The sequence below is a fragment of the Dendrobates tinctorius genome, unplaced genomic scaffold, assembly GCF_039654945.1.
Source record: "Dendrobates tinctorius isolate UK_male_01 unplaced genomic scaffold, ASM3965494v1 ptg000059l, whole genome shotgun sequence".
NCBI classification, from domain to species: Eukaryota; Metazoa; Chordata; class Amphibia; order Anura; family Dendrobatidae; genus Dendrobates; species Dendrobates tinctorius.
Window position 1 is genome coordinate 13,544,775 of NW_027361727.1, and position 19,439 is coordinate 13,564,213.

The window sequence follows — 19,439 nt, forward strand, 5'->3', positions numbered from 1 at the left end:
AGGAAGAAGCTGGGAAGCAGTCTAAAGGGGGTTTTACACTAAGCGATATCGCTAGCAATATCGCTAAAACGTCACTGGTTTTGTGACGTTATAGCGATATTGCTAGCGATATCGCTATGTGTGATACTTACCAACGACCGGCTCCCCCGCTGTCCATCGCTGATCGCGCGAAAATGTCCGGCTCCATTTCTCGTTGGGCGCTTCCTGCTGAGACTTCCTGCTGTGACGACGAGCGACGCGTGGACGCGGGCGGGAGGACGTCAGGATCGCTGTGTGTGTGAAAGGTGAGTATCGTGCGCTGCGTCGCTGCTGCATCGCTGTGAGATCTTTCTGTATGAAAGCTCACTAGCGATCATTTAGCGATGCACCAGTGATCCTGACCGGGTCGGATCGCTGGTGCATCGCTAAATGTAAAAGGGCCTTAAGACGGTCCGGTCCGGGTTCGTGCCATATAGAAGCGTCAGCAAAGTAGGGAGAGCTGAGGAAGCAAGTAAAGACTAATGTGTTATCTACAGATTTGCCAACTGTGGATACATTGTGTGAAGTTATCAGTAAATAAACCGTTCAAGTTACTGTGACTGTGTCTCAATTACTGGGAGTCGCCTCGGAGAGGGGCCATCGCTGCTTGGGAAGTGCCCAGGGGGACCCGAACCTGGAGACGCAGGTACGCCGTACAGTGAATTGTATTGTTCTGTGGGGGAAGACCTGGACACTGATGCTTTATTGTCTCTGACCACGACTATAGTCCCGGCTGACCCTTACACTGCAACCCAAAAAAATTACACTACAACAAAATGGCGCATTAGCATCTATCACGTACCGATAGATTTTAATGCACAGGCGCAGCCGACAGCGCCGTTTTGATGGTGATGTATATAAAACTCTCGAGAAGTGTCATTGCTCCATACACCTGAGGAAGCCTCTTTCAGAGCAGAAATGTGTTGTGTAGTTCCACTGACTTTGTAGTCTTTTTCACGCTATTGTTTTACCTTGTGTAACCAGTGTGCAGAAACCAACTTAAGTCGGAGGAATTTTACAATAAATACAATTTTACAAATACGTAATTGGTTTCATCACTGCTCCAAACAACACCCGGAGGCATGTGTTAGAGTGACGTCTATTCGGGATGTATCTGCGAGAGGGAAGCGCCTCCGAAAATCATTTTCTTCCACATTTCCCCTTGGAGCGGTGATTAGACCAGGGCTGGCACAACTCCACTCAACTCGGATGGGCGGCAAGAAACAGGGTTGGATCCCAATAGTTTTCAAACTCCGGCATAGTGTTGTGCTGATGTTGCACAACCTCCGCAGGTGAGCACACATATACGGTATCATCTTTTGTCATTATATGGCTTTTATTGCGCTTAGGCCTGTTTCACACATCAGTTTTTCCTGTCAGTCCAAATCCGCCAAAATAGCGGAAAACGGATCCGCAGGCGGACTGACTGGAACGGGTGGCACCGGATCGGCAGATGTACGGATCCGCCGAAGGAGAAAATTTAAAGGAACCGCGCGATGTAGCGTTCTCCGGGAGCGGGCATGGTGACGTGGGAGCTGTCATCGGGATGTCGCGGGCACGGCGGGAGCAGCAGCGGTGATGTCGCGGGATCTCGCGGGAGCAGCGATGTCGCGGGAGTAGCGATGACGCGGGATCTCGCGGGAGCAGCAGCGGTGATGTCGCGGGAGCAGCGATGTCGCGGGAACTCGCGGGAGTAGCGATGATGCGGGATCTCGCGGGAGCAGCAGCGGTGATGTCGCGGGAGCAGCGATGACGCGGGATCTTGCGGGAGCAGCAGCGGTGATGTCGCTGGAGCAGCGATGTCGCGGGAACTCGCGGGAGTAGCGATGACGCGGGATCTCGCGGGAGCAGCAGCGGTGATGTCGCGGGAGCAGCGATGTCGCGGGAGCAGCGATGACGCGGGATGTCGCGGGAGCAGCAGCGGTGATGTCGCGGGAGCAGCGATGATGCGGGATCTCGCGGGAGCAGCAGCGGTGATGTCGCGGGAGCAGCGATGACGCGGGATCTTGCGGGAGCAGCAGCGGTGATGTCGCTGGAGCAGCGATGTCGCGGGAACTCGCGGGAGTAGCGATGACGCGGGATCTCGCGGGAGCAGCAGCGGTGATGTCGCGGGAGCAGCGATGTCGCGGGAGCAGCGATGACGCGGGATGTCGCGGGAGCAGCAGCGGTGATGTCGCGGGAGCAGCGATGACGCGGAATGTCGCGGGAGCAGCAGCGGTGATGTCGCGGGAGTAGCAGCAGGGAGCAGACTGTGATGTAGCGGGCACTCGCGGGAGCAGTAAGGAGAGAGAGATATTTCATCCAGCAGCCACACAGAATTGCGGGTTAAATCCCTAAATAGCGGATCCGTGGACAGAAAAAACGTTGCATGGTCCGTCCGGTCATGTCAGCGGACGCCAAAATCTTGGCGGATCCGCAGACATGCGGATGCAGCGGACGACCATCAGTCAAAATCCGCCGATAATGCAAGTCAATGGGGAAAAAACGGATCCGGCAAGAAAAATGGCGGATCCGTTTTTTATCCAAAACGGCGGATTTTGACTGATGGTGACAAATGGATGTGTGAAACAGGCCTTAGGTAGCGCTGTCTTGTTTTCTCTCTCCTTCAGTCTCCTGAAGAGGACGCTCTTTTTGCCTTCCTTAGGATAATGCAACCATAAAGTCACATTTGGGGCCTGATTCATGAAGAACGGGGTCTTAAAGAAAAATCCGCAGGTGGAAGACGTGCTTAAAATTCACTCCCCTTGTCACATCTTTCAGGGCTTCCTTAGGATGTTTTGATCGCACTTGGCCATGCGAGTCAATGGCTGCGTGGAAAACATCGGACTGCACTCGAATGACATCTGAGTGCAGTCTGAAGTTTACTGTCTGATAGAATAGAAAAGATGGAGACGTGCGCCGTATGGTGATGCCGGCCCTGACTGAGTTCTGTGGGTCATGCTGTCTATGACTGAGCAGCTGAGCTCAGTGACTGTCTGCAGCACTGTCGAAATGTTGTCACTGCTGCAGCCGATTAACAGAGATGGAGAGGTAGTATTGGACAGGGGCGGGTGCGGGACATTTGGTGCCTCTTTTGGGGGTTACGGTGCTCTATAATGGGAAATATAAAATCTACTCCAGTTACAAGCAGGAATACATTTTGGTTATAATTACGGTAATGTCACTTTCTGCTGTAAACGATAGTGAATCTGTGAGACCATGTAACCTCTGACAAATATAAAAAAATTACCAGGTTTTTTGTGACTTTTATAACCCAGAAAACTGATTCCACCTTTACTTTATATAAGAAAGAAAAAAATTAATTATAATTTTAGTATAAAAGCAATAATATAATATTTAAATAATAGTAATAATAATAGAAATTTAACAATATAATAATAACAGCAATAATATAATAAAATAATATTAAAATATTATTAATAATGATAATAATAATTTTACAATATTGTATTAATATTATGATCTGTTAATATATCCTTATATTATTATTATTAGTTAATATATCCTTATATTATTATTATTATTAATATTGTTTTTCAATATTATTTTAATATTATTAATTAATAATAATAATGATGCAATATTGAAAAGCAATAATAATATAATGCTATCATATTAACAGATCATAATATTAGTAAAATAATACTAATAATATTGTTTTTATTATATTTTATTAATATTACGATCTGTTAATAGATCTTTGTATTATTATTAATATTGTTTTTCAATATTATTTTATTATTTATTGTTATTATTTATAATAAATATTAATACAATAATATTAAAAAGCAATATTAATAATCATAATATAATGATATCATTAACATATCATAATATTAATAAAATAATAATAATAATAGAGATCCTGCTGCTGTTCACATGAGGCGGCTCCTGCTGTGACCGGCTGCAGCTGATTGGCCGCTGACAGGCGGAGGGCGGAGGCTCCGGGCACAGACACTTCTTCCTGCTCCCTGTCACTGTCACCAGCAGCGGCAGGATGATCGGCAGCAGCGTGCTTGTCACCGGCTCTAACCGTGGGATCGGCTTGGAGCTGATTCATAAGTTCCTGTGCAGATCGCAGCCTCCTCAGAAGATCTTTGCGACCTGCAGGAACCCAGAAGGTCCCCGGAGTGAGGTGAGGAGCCCGGGCTTCCTGCACACGGCCGCGATCTGCTGATCTCCCTGGTGGAACATAGAGCTGTGGGGGGGGCGACAGGGGACGACCTGACCGGGAGCGATCAGCAGCCGATCTTATCTGTAGGGAAGGACAAGTAATGGCTTCTCTGCAGAAACAGGTCCCGTGTTATGCAACATGTATATACAAGGCACAGGATACAACAGATTGCTGCATTTATCCTACTGACCTTTTATTCTGTGCAGGTGTATATATATAGTAGAACGGAAAGGAAAGTAGAATAAAATAATGAACATATATGTGTATAAATAAAGTACAAATGAAAATATATATATATACTGGTGTGTGTGTGTGTTTTTATATATAAATACATATTATTAACATATATATACACACATATTATATAGAAACACATATTATTTACATAAATATATACATATTATATTATATATAAACACATTTATATATATATATATATACACACACACACACATATATATATAAATATATATTATGTATATATAATATATTCATTTACCTTTTTCTGCTTTCCTTGTGTTTTTTTCCGTTTTTTGGCAATTAATACCAGGATCTCCGAGCCTGACCAGTTTGCTCCATGTCCGTTTTCTCGGCACCACCAATAATATTTCTATTTTTTTTTTCAGGAACTAAGGACTTTGGCTTCCAAGCACAGTAATATTGTGCTATTACCTCTGGGTAAGTGAGACTCTGATATGCAGGATAATGCGCACCGTTTAAAACATATGTGATTAAAACCTCTCCATAAGAGCCCTTCTCTGAGAAGAGCGCCCCTTTTATTTAGATCCGGTGTAGCCACAGATCTTCAGTGTAATCACAGACTATGCATAGCGATCATCTCTGTGTGTACAAAATTTAGGACTTAACAGTAACCCCCCATAAGGCCGGGATCCCACATGCGAGGAACACAGCCGAGTGTTACATGTTAATACCCGGAGTCTGGCACTGCCGCCGGCACTCGGGAGCGGAGCGTGCAGCCACATAGCAATACATGGAGCCGCACGGGTATTAAATATTAACATGCAAGACTCGGCCGTATTACTCGTATGTGTGATCCCGGCCTTAGGGGGATACATTTTCCTCTCCGGCCTCCTACATGTGTCTCCCCCAGCTGTGGGCAGCAGTAGATATTGTTATATCTAATGGCACCAGGAAGGCATTGCAGGACCTTAGGTTTCTATGGTTACGACCACTGATGGTGACAGTTAATTTAGGTAGTTGCTAGTGGTCGTAACCATGGATACCTAAGGTCCTGCAATACCTGCACATGAGGAAAGAGACGTAGCGAATCAGAAGAACTATACTAAATTTCTAATTGGGGGTATTTGCTAATATTATTATTATTGTTATTAAACCTACTACATATAGGGATAGGATCTTGGAGATGGGAATACCCCTTTAAGGTCTCAGACTTTTCAGAATAAATTATAATATTGGAGAGGTGTGAAAATGCTGGCCAAAATGATGGCGATATGTATGTTTGAGTCAACTGGATAAAATCTCCTAATGTCCGGGCTGGCAGGTACCTTCTATAGAAAAGGCTCTGGGTTGAAGACACAGATCAATGGGGTAGACAGCAGGAGGTCAGGTTTCATTATATATTTGGTAAAGGGTTAAAAGGTCAAAGACTGATCAAACAGGTCAAAGACCGAATTGTCGCAAAACAGAAAAAGTGTCCAAACAGTCTTCTCAACATCTGTGGATAGGAGGCATTCGGTGATCTTCTTTGTGAGAGCATTGTGGACTACATTGGGCAGGATTGAGGGCATTCTTGGGTGCGACTTGGACCAGGACCTGATAGTTCTAATTTAAGTATTAAGTTTCAGGTTCCAGATTTATGTGGATTGGATACTCATGCAGAGATTTATCCTGTTTGATTTACTTACGGTCAGGATGGACTTCTTCATAACTGCTTCATAGTTGTTTTTGCCTTCCTCTAGATCAGTGTTTCCCAAACTCCAGTCCAGTCACGACCCCCAACAGGTCATGTTTTCAGAATCTCCTTAATATTGCACAGGAGGAGTGACAACCTACGGCCAGGGCCGGTTTTAGGCAAAGTGGGGCCTTAGGCAAAGTTTAAAATGGGGCCCCAAATGCTGACATATTGCCCATCACACAGAAGCATTTTGGTTGTAGTTACATGCACTGAGTTCAGGCCGCTAAATGAGTGTGATCGACAATATTGAAGTCGTTCAACGCTTGTTTCCCGGCCTCTTTCCACCATCTGTGGAATAATGATGGGGACAGAACAATCACTATTAGATCAATCTGTCCCCATACAAAATCATGTTATCAGCGGCATATCTTCAGTATACACCAGATATGTGCTGCTGAGAACAATGATTTTTGTTCCGGCATAAACAATCCAATCACTCGCTATATAGGCAGCATTTTGCCTGTTTAGTATAATACACCCCATAGTCCTCCATATGTTATGATTTGCACCACAGTCCTCCATATTGTAAAATGCACACCCCATAGTCCTCCATATAATATAATATAATATGCCCCATAGTCCTCCATATAGTATAATACACTCCTCAGTCCTCCATATATTAAAATACACTCCTCAGTCCTCCACATAGTATAATACACTCCTCATAGTGCTCCATATAGTATAATACGCCACCATAGTCATCCATGTAGTACAATTCAATTCCAATAGTATAATGCACCCCATAGTTCTTCATATAGTATAATGTATTCCCCATAGTCCTCGATACAGTATAATGCAGCCCACATATAGTATAATGTAGCCACCTCACAGAGTATAATGCAACCACCCCACAGAGAATAATGTAACCCCCCATAGAATATAATGCAGCCCCCCTCATATAGTATAATGTAGCACCCTCATAGAGCATGATGCAATCACTCCTTATAGAATATAATAAATATAATACAGCCCCTCATCGAATATAATGTAGCCCCAAATAGAATAGAATACAGCCCACCTCCCCATAGAATATAATGTAGCCCCATCAAAGAGTATGATGCAATGCTCCCTCATAAAATCTAATACAGCCCCCATAGAATATAATGTAGCCCCCCATAAAATATAATACAGCCCACCTCCCCATAGAATATAATGTAGCCCCAAATAGAATAGAATACAGCCCACCTCCCCATAGAATATAATGTAGCCCCATCAAAGAGTATGATGCAATGCTCCCTCATAAAATCTAATACAGCCCCCCATAGAATATAATGTAGCCCCCCATAAAATATAATACAGCCCACCTCTCCATAGAATATAATGTAGCCCCTCATAGAATATAATGTAGCCCCCCATAGTATATAACACAGCCTCCCCCATAGAATATAATATACCCCCCAATAGTATATAATGCAGCCCACATAGTATATAACAGCCTTATTGTATAGATAAGAGCCCACGTAGTATATAGCACAGCCACGTAGTACATAACACAGCCATGTAGTATATAGCACAGCCACGTAGTATATAACAGCCCACATATAGTATATAGCACAGCCCACATTCCCCTACCCCCGAGAATGGCCCCATAGTTCAGTACTCGCTGTTATATTAAGAAAAAAAACACTCCTCACCAATCCTCGTGCCCACGCTGCTCCCAGGTCCTGTCTGAGTGGCTGCTCTGCTTGGCACACAGTGAGTGCGCAATGACGTCATCGTGCACCCGCCGTATCAGAGGCAGAGCGGGGAATGATGGGAGAGGGAGCGTCAGCTGACTCTCTCTCATCCATCATTGCTTTGAACTGTACCGGCAGACGCCGGGATAGTAGAATGCGGCGGGGGGAGTCGGCGCTGGTGGCAGGTGGTTCCCCTGCCTCACAGGGGCCCCATAGCGGCTGCGTGATGTGCCGCTAGCTGGTGGCCTCTGGGGAGCGGGGGCCCTAGGCTGCTGCCTAGTCTGCCTGCCCCTAATGCCGGCCCTTCATATGGCAATTTCTGAGGCCTTGATAATAATTCCATCACCTGTGGAACCTAAGGAATTCCGGAAATCGTGATCTGTTGGGGACCCCGAGGACTGGAGTTTGGGAAACATTGCTCTAGATAAACTTGGTAGGACCACAAGGTTAGACTTTCTAGACTGGCATCTACCCTTATCAGTTATGACATTATGTCAAATCAATGTCTTTGTTGGAATTCACAGATGCCACGGATATAGAGAGCGTGAAAAAAGCTGCAGTTGAAGTTGAAAAATATCTGAATGGCTCTGGGTTAAATTTGCTAATAAACAATGCTGGTGTGATATCTAGTAAAAAGCTGGAAAAGGTTGATGCTGATGAAATGATTGACACGTTCAAAACAAATGTGGTTGGACCCCTTCAAGTAAGCCAGGTAAGACCCCTGCAAGTAAGCCAGGTTAGACCCCTGCAAGTAAGCCAGTTAAGACCCCTCCGAGTAAGCCAGTTAAGACCCCTGCAAATAAACTAGGTGAGACCCCTGCAAATAAGCCAGGTAAGACCCCTGCAAGTAAGCCAGGTAAGACCCCTGCAAATAAGCCAGGTAAGACTCCTGCCAGTAAGCCAGGTAAGACTCCTGCGAGTAAACCAGGTAAGACTCCTGCAAGTAAGCCAGGTAAGACTCCTGAAAGTAAGACCCCTGCAAGTAAGCCAGTTAAGACCCCTGGAAGTAAGCCAGGTTAGACCCCTGCAAGTAAGCCAGTTAAGACCCCTGCGAGTAAGCCAGTTAAGACCCCTGCAAATAAACTAGGTGAGACCCCTGCAAATAAGCCAGGTAAGACTCCTGCAAGTAAGCCAGGAAAGACCCCTGCAAATAAGCCAGGTAAGACTCCTGCAAGTAAGCCAGATAAGACCCCTGGAAGTAAGCCAGACCCCTGCGAGTAAGCCAGGTAAGACCCCTGCAAATAAACTAGGTGAGATCCCTGCAAATAAGCCAGGTAAGACCCCTGCAAGTAAGCCAGGTAAGACCCCTGCAAGTAAGCCAGGTAAGACTCCTGCCAGTAAGCCAGGTAAGACTCCTGCAGGTAAGCCAAGAAAGACCCCTGCAAATAAGCCAGGTAAGACCGCTGCAGGTAAGCCAGGTAAGACTCCTGCAGGTAAGCCAAGAAAGACCCCTGCAAATAAGCCAGGTAAGACCGCTGCAGGTAAGCCAGGAAAGACCCCTGCAAATAAGCCAGGTAAGACTCCTGCAAGTAAGCCAGGAAAGACCCCTGCCAGTAAGCCAGGTAATAATCAAAGCTCAGTTTCTCTTTGTCATAGCAAATTTATTGCAGATTTATTTCCAAACTGTGTGTGACTCATTTCAGTATATCTGAATCTGGCTGTTCCTGTATTCAAATGAAGGAAACTGAATAGATTCACACACACTGTTGGAATGAAAGAATCCAGTTTATTGAAATAATAATGAAAAATACACCAAAGACAGTATAAAAAAAATAAAAAATCTAAAATATATCAAAAGATGCACAATATGTAAAAAAAAATCTTCAACAAATACATCCAAGTAATAAACATGTATTACACTCGGCCTCCAAACCTGGGGGAGTCCTCCTCTGTTCTCCAGCCCGGAGGCCCACACTGGTGAGCAGACTTTTCCCGTCTCCCATGACGGCACACATGGGAGAGAGGGGATCCGCCCAGTCAGGACAGGAACCCTACTGAAGATAAAAGGGCGGTACCTCTCCCTCGCTTCAGTTGGGTTTCCTGTCCTGACAGGGACCCGTGTGCTGAAGACAGCGGTCACACGTACCTGCCCCTCTCCCGTGCCGGCGTTGAAGATCAGGCTGGTTTTCCTGAGCGCTGCACGTCGGGAGGGGGAAGCGCCGTCCGCGGGTCCCCAGGGGGCTCAGCGTCCGAGCGGGCGCAGAAGCAGCACGGCTGGGGTCCTGGGGCTCTGCCGTGGCTGCCGCGCCGCCCTCTCCCCCTCTGCCAGGCCCAGATGCGGCGCAGGAGCGTCAGGAGGCAGCCGCTTCCGGGTCGCGCCCCTCTGACGTCACGCGCAGGGCACGCTGGGAAGGGGCGTGCCCGCGTGACGTTGGGAGGCGGCGCCGACGATCCAAGATGGCGGCGCCCATAGAGAACAACGCCGGCGGGCGAAAGGAGATCCCGGCGGCATGGCAGGGGGGGAGGGGCTGTGGGGTAACCGGAGGAGGCGGAGAGTGCAGTGGATCCCCCTTACATAAGGGGGATGACCACAGAAGACGCACTCATGCCCAAGGCTTCAGGATGGAAGTGGTGCAAGACGAGCGGCAGCATCAGCGTAAGCAGCAGCGACAACAGCGTCAGCAGCAACAAGAGCTCTCGCCAGATGCCAGGCCGAGCCGCCAGCATACCAGGAGCAGTCGCTCGAGTGGTGGGAGCGGCAGTCGTAAACGCGACCGGCGTGACTCTGAGACGTCCAGGAGGAACGTCACGAGTGCATCTGAGGAGCCTCCGAGATCGGTACCCCTGATTGACAGCGGTGGTGAGTGATCTTCGTGAATGTCACCCTTATAGTAACGGGGTTCCCTTTTCTCTGATTGATCACTAGGGGTCGAGGAAGGCCTGCAGCAAAACCAAAAATAGAGAATGCACCCTATGTAAAAACCCGCTGGCAGATCAGTGGCAGAAAGACCTCTGCACTGACTGTATAAACAAAACTATACAGGAAGAGACCCCTGATTTGGTGGCTAGCCTGAAAGAGTTAATACAACAGAAGGTGAAAGGCTCCCTAAAGGCAGCCCTTAAAAAGAAAGAGAAAAGAAACCGTAGAAGGAGCTCCGATTCAGAGGCCTCGCCAAGGCAGAAGGGGCGGGATAGACCCTTGTCCCCCTCCACCTCCTCTTCCTCTACCCAGTCCTCAGAATCCTCCTCGGACAGCGATATAGGCGGCCGTCCATGTTTTCCAGCGGAGGACGTGGAAAAGCTGGTCAAAGCAATTAGGGCTACAATGGGCCTTAAAGAGGAAAAAGCTCCCAAATCATTAGAGGATGTAATGTTTGGAGGACTGGAGGAAAAACGAAAACGTACCTTCCCTGTAAATGATAAAATAAAAGCACTAATTGACAGGGAATGGAAAAAACCGGTGAGGTCAGGGGGCTTACCTTCCACATCAAAAAGGAGGTACCCTTTTGAGCAGAAGGATTCAGGAACCTGGGAGAAAGTCCCTAAAATTGAGGGGGCCGTAGCCAGATCATCAAAAAAGGTATCCCTACCATTAGAGGATTCCGGCGTGTTGAAAGACCCGCTTGATAAAAAAGCAGACGGTTTCCTAAAACACATCTGGGAAGCTTCAGCAGGTGGATTGAAGCCAGCGATAGCGATACCTGTACCGCTCGTGCCCTCATGGTCTGGCTGCAACAAATAGAGGACCAGATCAAGGATAGAGTTCCTAGGGACGAAATTTTGTCTAATTTGACACTGGTGCACGGAGCAGTGGCTTTCCTAGCGGATTCCTCTGCAGACTCCGCAAGGTTGACAGCTAGAGCAGCAAGTCTGTCAAATGCGGCAAGACGAGCCCTGTGGCTTAAAGGGTGTCCCGGAGATTTACCATCGAAGCATAGGTTATGTTCCATTCCATGCGATGGCCAATTCCTCTTCGGGAAAAAACTAGAAGAGATTTTGGAACATGCGGGGGATAGGAAGAAGAGCTTTCCCCGATTTCCGGGAGAACCCAAAAAGCAGCCCTTTCGGAGGAGGAGATTTAACAGGGGTCGTCCCCGGGAGATAGAAAAAGCTGGGACTTTAAAGAAAGAAGAGCATCGGGCTATATGTTTAAAGGGCCCTCCACTTCCTCCAAAAAATCTCCCCAATGACATTGGGCCGGAGGTAGGGGGAAGGCTTTCTCTCTTCCTTTCCGCCTGGGCAAATATCTCCCCCAGTACATGGGTCCTAAATATAATCAAGGACGGCTTAAAAATAAAATTCATCCGTCCGCTCAGGCATACCTTCATAATAACACCCAGAAGTAAAGCCCAAGAGCAACAACTGGCCCTGGAGACGGAAGTCTTGGGACTAGTGGAAAAACAAGTCCTACAGGAAGTCCCAGTGCAAGAACAAAGAAGGGGGTTCTACTCCCCCCTCTTCTTAATACAAAAACCAGACGGCTCTTGGAGAACCATTGTCAACCTGAGGACACTCAATCAGTGGGTAGACAATTGCTCCTTCAAAATGGAGTCAATCAATACGGCCACAAAGATTCTGTTCCAGCATTGCCTCATGGCAGTGATAGACTTAAAAGATGCCTACTATCATATCCCAATTCATCGGGAATATCAAAAATATTTGAGAGTAGCGCTCCATGTCCAGGGGCAGGTGAAACACTACCAATACGCAGCCCTTCCGTTTGGCCTGTCTACAGCCCCCAGAGTATTCACCAAAGTGATGGCCGAAGTAATGTATTTTCTGCGTTCCAGGGACATAGTGATCGTCCCATACCTAGACGACTTTCTGATAATAGTGAGGTCGGAGTCCCACTGCGCACATCAAGTGAAGGAAGTGATAGGAATTCTAGTAGGACTAGGATGGATAGTAAACATCCCCAAATCAAGGATAACCCCAGCAAAAGAGCAATCCTTCCTAGGGTTGATATTGGACTCCGAGCAACAACGCTGCCTCCTACCAGAGAGCAAAGTGACCAAGATAAGAGGCCTAGCTCGCACAGCAATACAAAGACCAAATATGACACTGAGGAATGCAATGTCCCTTTTAGGCTCACTGACATCATGCATACCCGCAGTAGCATGGGCGCAGTACCACGTAAGGCAACAACAGTGGGAAGTTCTGTCAGCACAGAAACAATTAAAAGGGCATTTAGAAGGCAAACTATGTCTCTCAGTGGCTGTAAGAGATTCCCTGCTCTGGTGGACGGTAGAAAAGAATCTAACAGCCGGCGTCCCGTGGCAAAAACCAGTCGAGGACATCATTACAACAGACACGAGTGCCACAGGATGGGGAGCACACCTGAGATCCCACTCAATACAGGGGACCTGGTCCTTGCTAGAAAGGGATCACGGTTCAAATGTAAAAGAATTACGGGCAGTGGAAAAAGCCGTGAAACATTTCCTTCCCTTACTTCGGGGCAACCACACCCGGGTTATGACGGACAATCAAGCAGTAGTAGCCTACATCAATCACCAGGGGGGAACGAGATCTCGGGGCCTCATGCAAATATCAGATCTACTCTTCCAGCTAGCAGAACAACATCTGTTATCCATCACAGCACTGCACATAAAGGGGGCAGAAAATATACAGGCAGACTTCCTGAGTCGCAGGCACCTAAAACAAGGGGAATGGTCCCTAAACCCCCAAGTCTTCCAACAAATAGTTCAGGCCTGGGGCAAACCAGAAATAGACCTGTTCGCTACCGCACAGAACCGGAAGGTCAGGAAGTTCTGCTCACTAAACCCAAGGGAAAACCCCTTCGCAGTAGATGCCCTACAAATACCCTGGAAGTTCATCCTGGCCTATGCATTTCCCCCGATAACAATGATCCCAGTAGTGGTCAGGAAAATCAGGGAGGATCGAGCGAGAATAATTCTTATAGCTCCATTCTGGCCGAGAAGGCCTTGGTTCTCCCTTCTGATGCTCATGTCAGTGACAGATCCATGGATACTACCGGAGATTTTAGACCTGCTTTCCCAGGGACCAGTGGTCCACTCTCAGGTGAAGGGCTTCCATCTAGCAGCCTGGAATTTGAGAGGGTGCTACTGAGTCGCCAGGGATTCTCTCCAGGGTTAGTCTCCACCCTGTTGAAAAGTAGGAAACCTATAACATCCCAAATCTACGGTAGAACGTGGAAAAAGTTTCCATCCTGCAGTTTCTTTTGGACGCCACTGTTCTTTGTCTAATCCTATCTTACATATTCTCGGTCAGTCTTACATAGAATCATATTAAATCAGAAAATAATTTTACCATAATAAAGATATATCTAAAGAGTTAAAAATCGTACAGATTTTTTTCATATTTGACCAAATCAAGAGAAATTCCCAACATTGATAAGTATCACTGGATAGATAATAACTATATGATCTCCATTGGTCTGGCATTTTGGGATCTCCACCATTCGATGGAGCACTTGAGAGCCTCCTTCTCGGGAGGCTCATTGTTAATGAGAGTTCCAGAAGCTCCACACTCTGGATCAGTGGGTGTCCCAGTATTCGGACCCTCATCGAAGAGAAAGTTATTATCACCTAAGAAAACTTTGACCTCAACTCGTCAAAGTGTTTTTGCCAGATTTCAGGCATAAAACACTTTGAGAAGCCACAAAACTTGCACAACTTAATAAATTCATCAAAAGTTGTGAGCTCGACTCTGTTGAGGCACATCAATTTTTATGTTAATGATGAGATGCGTTTAATTCATGAATTGGTGTACACCTCTTAATGATTTAGGCACATCTTACTCCTGCTTGCCCATCATTAAGAGTGGCCTACGAAACGCAAGTCTTAATGAATCGGGCCTTTAAGCCCTCCATACATGCTAGAGTATAGACAGCATGAATCTAGCAGGTTCAGCCAACAAGCTAATGTGTATGGGGGCACCAGCCGACTGATTGTCGAGAGATGAGAGATGTTGACCAGGTATGTAGATGAGACAGAAGGCCAAGGTGGCTGTTGGTCGTCAGCCATCTGATGTATGTGGCCGGCTTTAGTCTCTCAGGGTTTTAACTAGAGGAGAGAAGTTTACGAAGACAGTTTTCATAATATCTCATTTTAAAAAACAAAATAATTAAGCTTTTCAAAGGGGCCTTCAGCAGTAATCTGGTCTCCAAATGTGTATTTCCCGTCCCCCACCATTGACATAAATAATGATTTCGACTAAATGATGTGCTGCCTTGGAAAGTCCCATCATTTTGGGGTTCGTTTGTGTTACGTTTAGGAGGATGTCGTCTGCTCACTTGTATATGATCTTTTCTAGGTTTTTTACCCATTGTTGAAAAAATCTGCGGAAGAGAATGCAGAGAAACCTTTAGGCTGCATGAAAGCTGCTCTCGTTAATGTGTCATCTATGCTGGGCTCTATTGAAAGAACTCCGTTGACCTTTCAACCTGAGAATCAAGTAATCTCTTACCGAATCAGCAAGGTACAGTAACAAATCCTCAGGTAATAGACCTGAAGATCCTGAGTTCCAGAATAAGAAACAAAAGTCTAGCAACAAATCACCCAACTGTTGTGAACACTCTTGATCTGACTTCTAAGTCTGGGCTCCCTCTGGTGGTTGCTGCGGGTTGTGGAGCTGGTTGGGTTGACAGAAGTCTATCACCTGAAGAGCATGAGGGGAAGTCAGGTGTTACAGACTGGGAGGATTTAAGTGAGCAAGCTTCCGTCAGTTACTGCTGGTGATTTGTTTGTCTTCCCTGCATTGTGAAGTCTACTTTACCCCTCCTTGGTCTTGCATCATTCAGATAAGTTATTTGTTTGCTGGAATCTTTTTGCATTTGATATAGTTTTTGGCTTTCTCTGCTTTCTGCTTTGCTGTGTGGGTTCAGCATTATTCCGTGCTGGGATTGGTGCTGGACCACGCTCATATGTCACAGCTTATGTCAGTCTGTTCAGTATTGCTAATCCCCTGTTATATTAGTATCTTTTGCTTTGCTTCCAGTTCACACCAAAATGCTGATCTAGTGGGGGAGAGGTTGTGTGGCCTCAGTGTTTTTATATATCAGACATGTTGGATTTTTTAGGGTTTTTGCATGATTGCAGACAGTATCTTTCCTGTCCTATCTAGACAGTTTGGGCCCCATCATTTGCTCACTCTATTTTCTGCCTGCGTTTGTGCCTCATCTTGTCTCACTGGCAATATATGTTTGGGGGCTGTCTATTCCTTTGGGGTTCTACTCCGGGGCAGTTTAGCTTTCCCCTTTCTTGCTTTAGGCTTAGTTAACTCTTTGGCTGTGCCGAGGCGTCTAGGGCATCGTAGGTACGTCCCACGGCTAATGCTAGTTGTGTTGTTAGGTTTAGGGGTCTGCAATCCGCTAAGTTACCAACCTTTCTGGTTTTCTGGTTGCTTAGCTTATTCCCTGGCTATCCTCTTCGGTGACCGATTCATAACACCCAACCCTTTGTGGGCCCTTGTCACTTTGCTTGGTTTTGATTTTGGGAACCACCGTCAATCTTGAGTATGAATGTGTGTCACTGTGGTTTCTTCTTGGCACAGAAGGGATACCGGCTACTTAACTTGGCACGAAACTACATCTGGCTCTTTTCTCTTAACTAGAGATTGCTCTGTTACCGGAGGCCACTGTGCAAGATATGGAGCAAGACACTAGACCTTTTATTTCTTAGTGGGGGTCACATAGGTCAGACTCCCACTGATTATAAAGTGATGGCATATCCTTTGTGTATTTGTAAAATCTATCAGAGGTCTTAAGGCTAAAAAAAAAGCCTCCTCAGACAGACTTGATGCCAGAGGAACCATTCCTTCGCTCTTTAGCCTATGGACATGTATTTTGTCCATTGAATTGCTTCCACAAAAGGGCTGCTGGCTGGTGAAGCGAAGCAGAAAGTAGAGAAGTGAAAATATTTCAGTCAGAACCAGGATGGCAGTCAAGGTACAAAATCAGAAGACAACCGGGCCACAGTCAGACAACAGGACTAAACCAGAAAAGATAAGCTTATAACCGGCAGTGAGAGTCAGAGGCTCAAAGAAAGAGCCAGGAATTAAAAAACAATGTCTGACAAGATATAGAATAAACGGGCACCAACCACAATATCAATTTAGGTGGGATCACCTAGTGCATATAAATGGATTGACATGAGAACACATGAAAAGAAGAAAGTATATGCACACAAATAGGGATCACCACAAAGATATGAAAAAAGTATCAATTTTATTAATGGACACAACAAACAGACACTTTGTGGTTAAAAACAATTAAAAAGTCTGAACAACCAGACATTAATAACAAAACAAAGACAATGGGTCATTTTGATAAATAGTTAAATGCTATGGGTCCCAAGACCAACCATACAGTATAATGCCAGGTATCTGCTAGTTACCATAACCTAGGGTCTATCAAATCAATTGTTATGACAATCATGACCTTAAATCAAAAAATACCATATTATCAATAACTACTATGGTTACATAGAAATTCTACATATACCATGGACAGAAAATTGAATGCTTATCATGTTGCCAACACAAATAAACACACATTAATAAGTCCCTTTCCCTAGCATGATATCACCTGGTTTCTGAGGATGAACAAGCTACCGGGTAGGTTACATGGGACCCCCAAACCCACGCGTATCGACACAGTGATGTGTCTTTCTCAAGCATTCAATTTTCTGTCCATGGTATATGGAATTAAAAAACAAAGCTAGCTGACTGAGCAACACCAAAAGTTTCAAGAATTAAACAGGGCTGCCGCGTCACTTACAACATGGGTGTAGCACCAGCCGGCCGACAACCGATGTGGAAGCAGAGTGGATAGCCACTGGCCTCGATGTTACAGCATTTCATCACTATATGAGCTGGAAAAACTCTGTAGGACTGCGGGCATTATGAAAAGTCCACTGGCACATATGGAGACTATCATAGGTCAGGGTGGTCTGCATTGAATAATATACCAGTACATGCATTTCCTAAATAAATTATACCATACAAACAAATTTAACCCTTCTTTTTACAGGCAGCACTGAATATGCTTACGCGTTTGCAAGCCGAATCCTACAAAAAAGATGGTATTCTGTGCACAGCTCTTCACCCAGGCTGGGTTAAAACAGAGCTGGGAACAGAGAGGGTGAGTTACAAGTCTGCAAATAGTCATAGTGTGACAATCCTGCTTAGAAATCTCGGCGCTACACTATTCATGTCTTCTCTTTTTATACTATATATAACAATAATAGAGCATAATGCAAAACGCTATGTGTGGCGGAAAATACTGCACGTTACCCTGAAAACACTATCCCCACAGTCAGGCATGGTGGCGAAAACATCCTGCTGTGGGGAAGCTTTTCTTCAGCAGAGACAGGGAAGCAGGTCACAGTTGAAGGGAAGATGGATGGATGTATCTAAATACAGGGCAGTCCTGGAGGAAAACCTGTTAGAGGCTGCAAAAGGCTACTTGAAGTCAACAAAGCCAAGGAGAAAGAGGCTATAGGGGGTCCTGCCAGATAGGTAAGATTTTCTATATTTGTTTTCTAGGCTCCTCTGACAACTCATGAAAGCGCCACCGGAATTATGGAAGTCCTTGGTTCACTCTCCGAGAAGCAAAATGGCCTTCTGGTGAGCTGGGAAGGGAACGTGATTCCCTGGTGACCACAGGATCAATGGCTGCCAGGAAGAATGGACTTCAGAACTCCTCCGCTTGTAGGATAAATGTGTGTACAGATTCCTCCGGACGGCTATGGTGTCGCCGGGTTGCCTGTTAGACTCAGCTGAAAATGAAAAAAATAAAAATCTAAGGATGATAATATTCTCTTGACCAGTGTAAGTTTCCTCTTTATCACGTTTTGAACTATTTTGGATAAGAACGGCCCCCGATGGTCATTACTGCTACAGCCTGACGCTGCCACTGTTTATCGGCTGCCGCTGTCACATGATGTCCTCACTTATAGCCCCTGTTGAGATGTTATACCACGCCCCCTACACTAAGCTCCGCCTACTTTTCACAATGGTGCCATTATTTTGGGGGGAGGGGAGGGCTAGTGATGGGAAGTTCGGCTCTTTTTGATGATCCGGCTTATTCGGCTCCGCTCACCATAAAGAGCCGGCTCTTTTGGCTCACAAAACGGCTCTTTTTTTAAATAGAAGTACGTTTTCCACAGTCATCCTTCTACAGTGAGGCCTCATTCTACACCTGTATAACGATCTAGTTACGCAGTGTATACTGTTCACAGGTCAGCGACTAAAAAGCTGTTTGATTATTTTCATCTAATTTCCATGTATTTTGGTGTGCTGAAAGCGAAAAAAATATTGAAAAAAATCCTGGACGTCAGGTTTTGCCACAACATGCAAAATTCTCTTCAAATTTAGTAAATGTTTCTCAATTTTTGTTTTTTGTTTTTTTTATCTTAGGGTTTTGAAAGTCAAAATTACTATTAATTAATTCACATCAATGCATTGAAGATATACAATGCCAAAAAATATAACTTTCAAAGAAAAGAACTTGCAGAGTGAGCTAATGAAACCAGCATCAACATGTTGCAAGCTGAACAAGCGGGCTCTGACATGCCCGGGCTTGTTTCAATTGTTTTATCTTGGTTCTCGCCTGTTCTCACTTTTTAATGTCAGTTCGTGTTAGCTCGTCATATTTAACCGTGCTTCCCAAAATTAGCATTATGGCTCAGCGGAAGTGTATTAATTCGCCTGACAG

At 45.6% G+C, this 19,439-nt stretch overlaps 1 protein-coding gene across 2 annotated transcripts; it reads left to right on the forward strand.

Annotated features, from left to right (window-relative positions):
• The first annotated feature begins 3,896 nt into the window (after positions 1 to 3,896).
• On the forward strand, positions 3,897 to 18,548 carry LOC141092352 (C-signal-like). Of its 2 annotated transcripts, XM_073578417.1 has the most exons (6): positions 3,937 to 4,153; positions 4,819 to 4,870; positions 8,329 to 8,516; positions 15,038 to 15,202; positions 17,754 to 17,864; positions 18,269 to 18,548. In XM_073578417.1, exons 1-6 carry the CDS (start codon positions 4,016 to 4,018, stop codon positions 18,380 to 18,382), a joined length of 768 nt encoding a protein of 255 aa, XP_073434518.1. In that variant the 5' UTR covers positions 3,937 to 4,015; the 3' UTR covers positions 18,383 to 18,548. The 2 variants fall into 2 exon arrangements, with proteins under 2 accessions (XP_073434519.1, XP_073434518.1); XM_073578418.1 differs by lacking the exon at positions 15,038 to 15,202 and having other exon boundaries at positions 3,897 to 4,153.
• Positions 18,549 to 19,439: the final 891 nt, after the last annotated feature.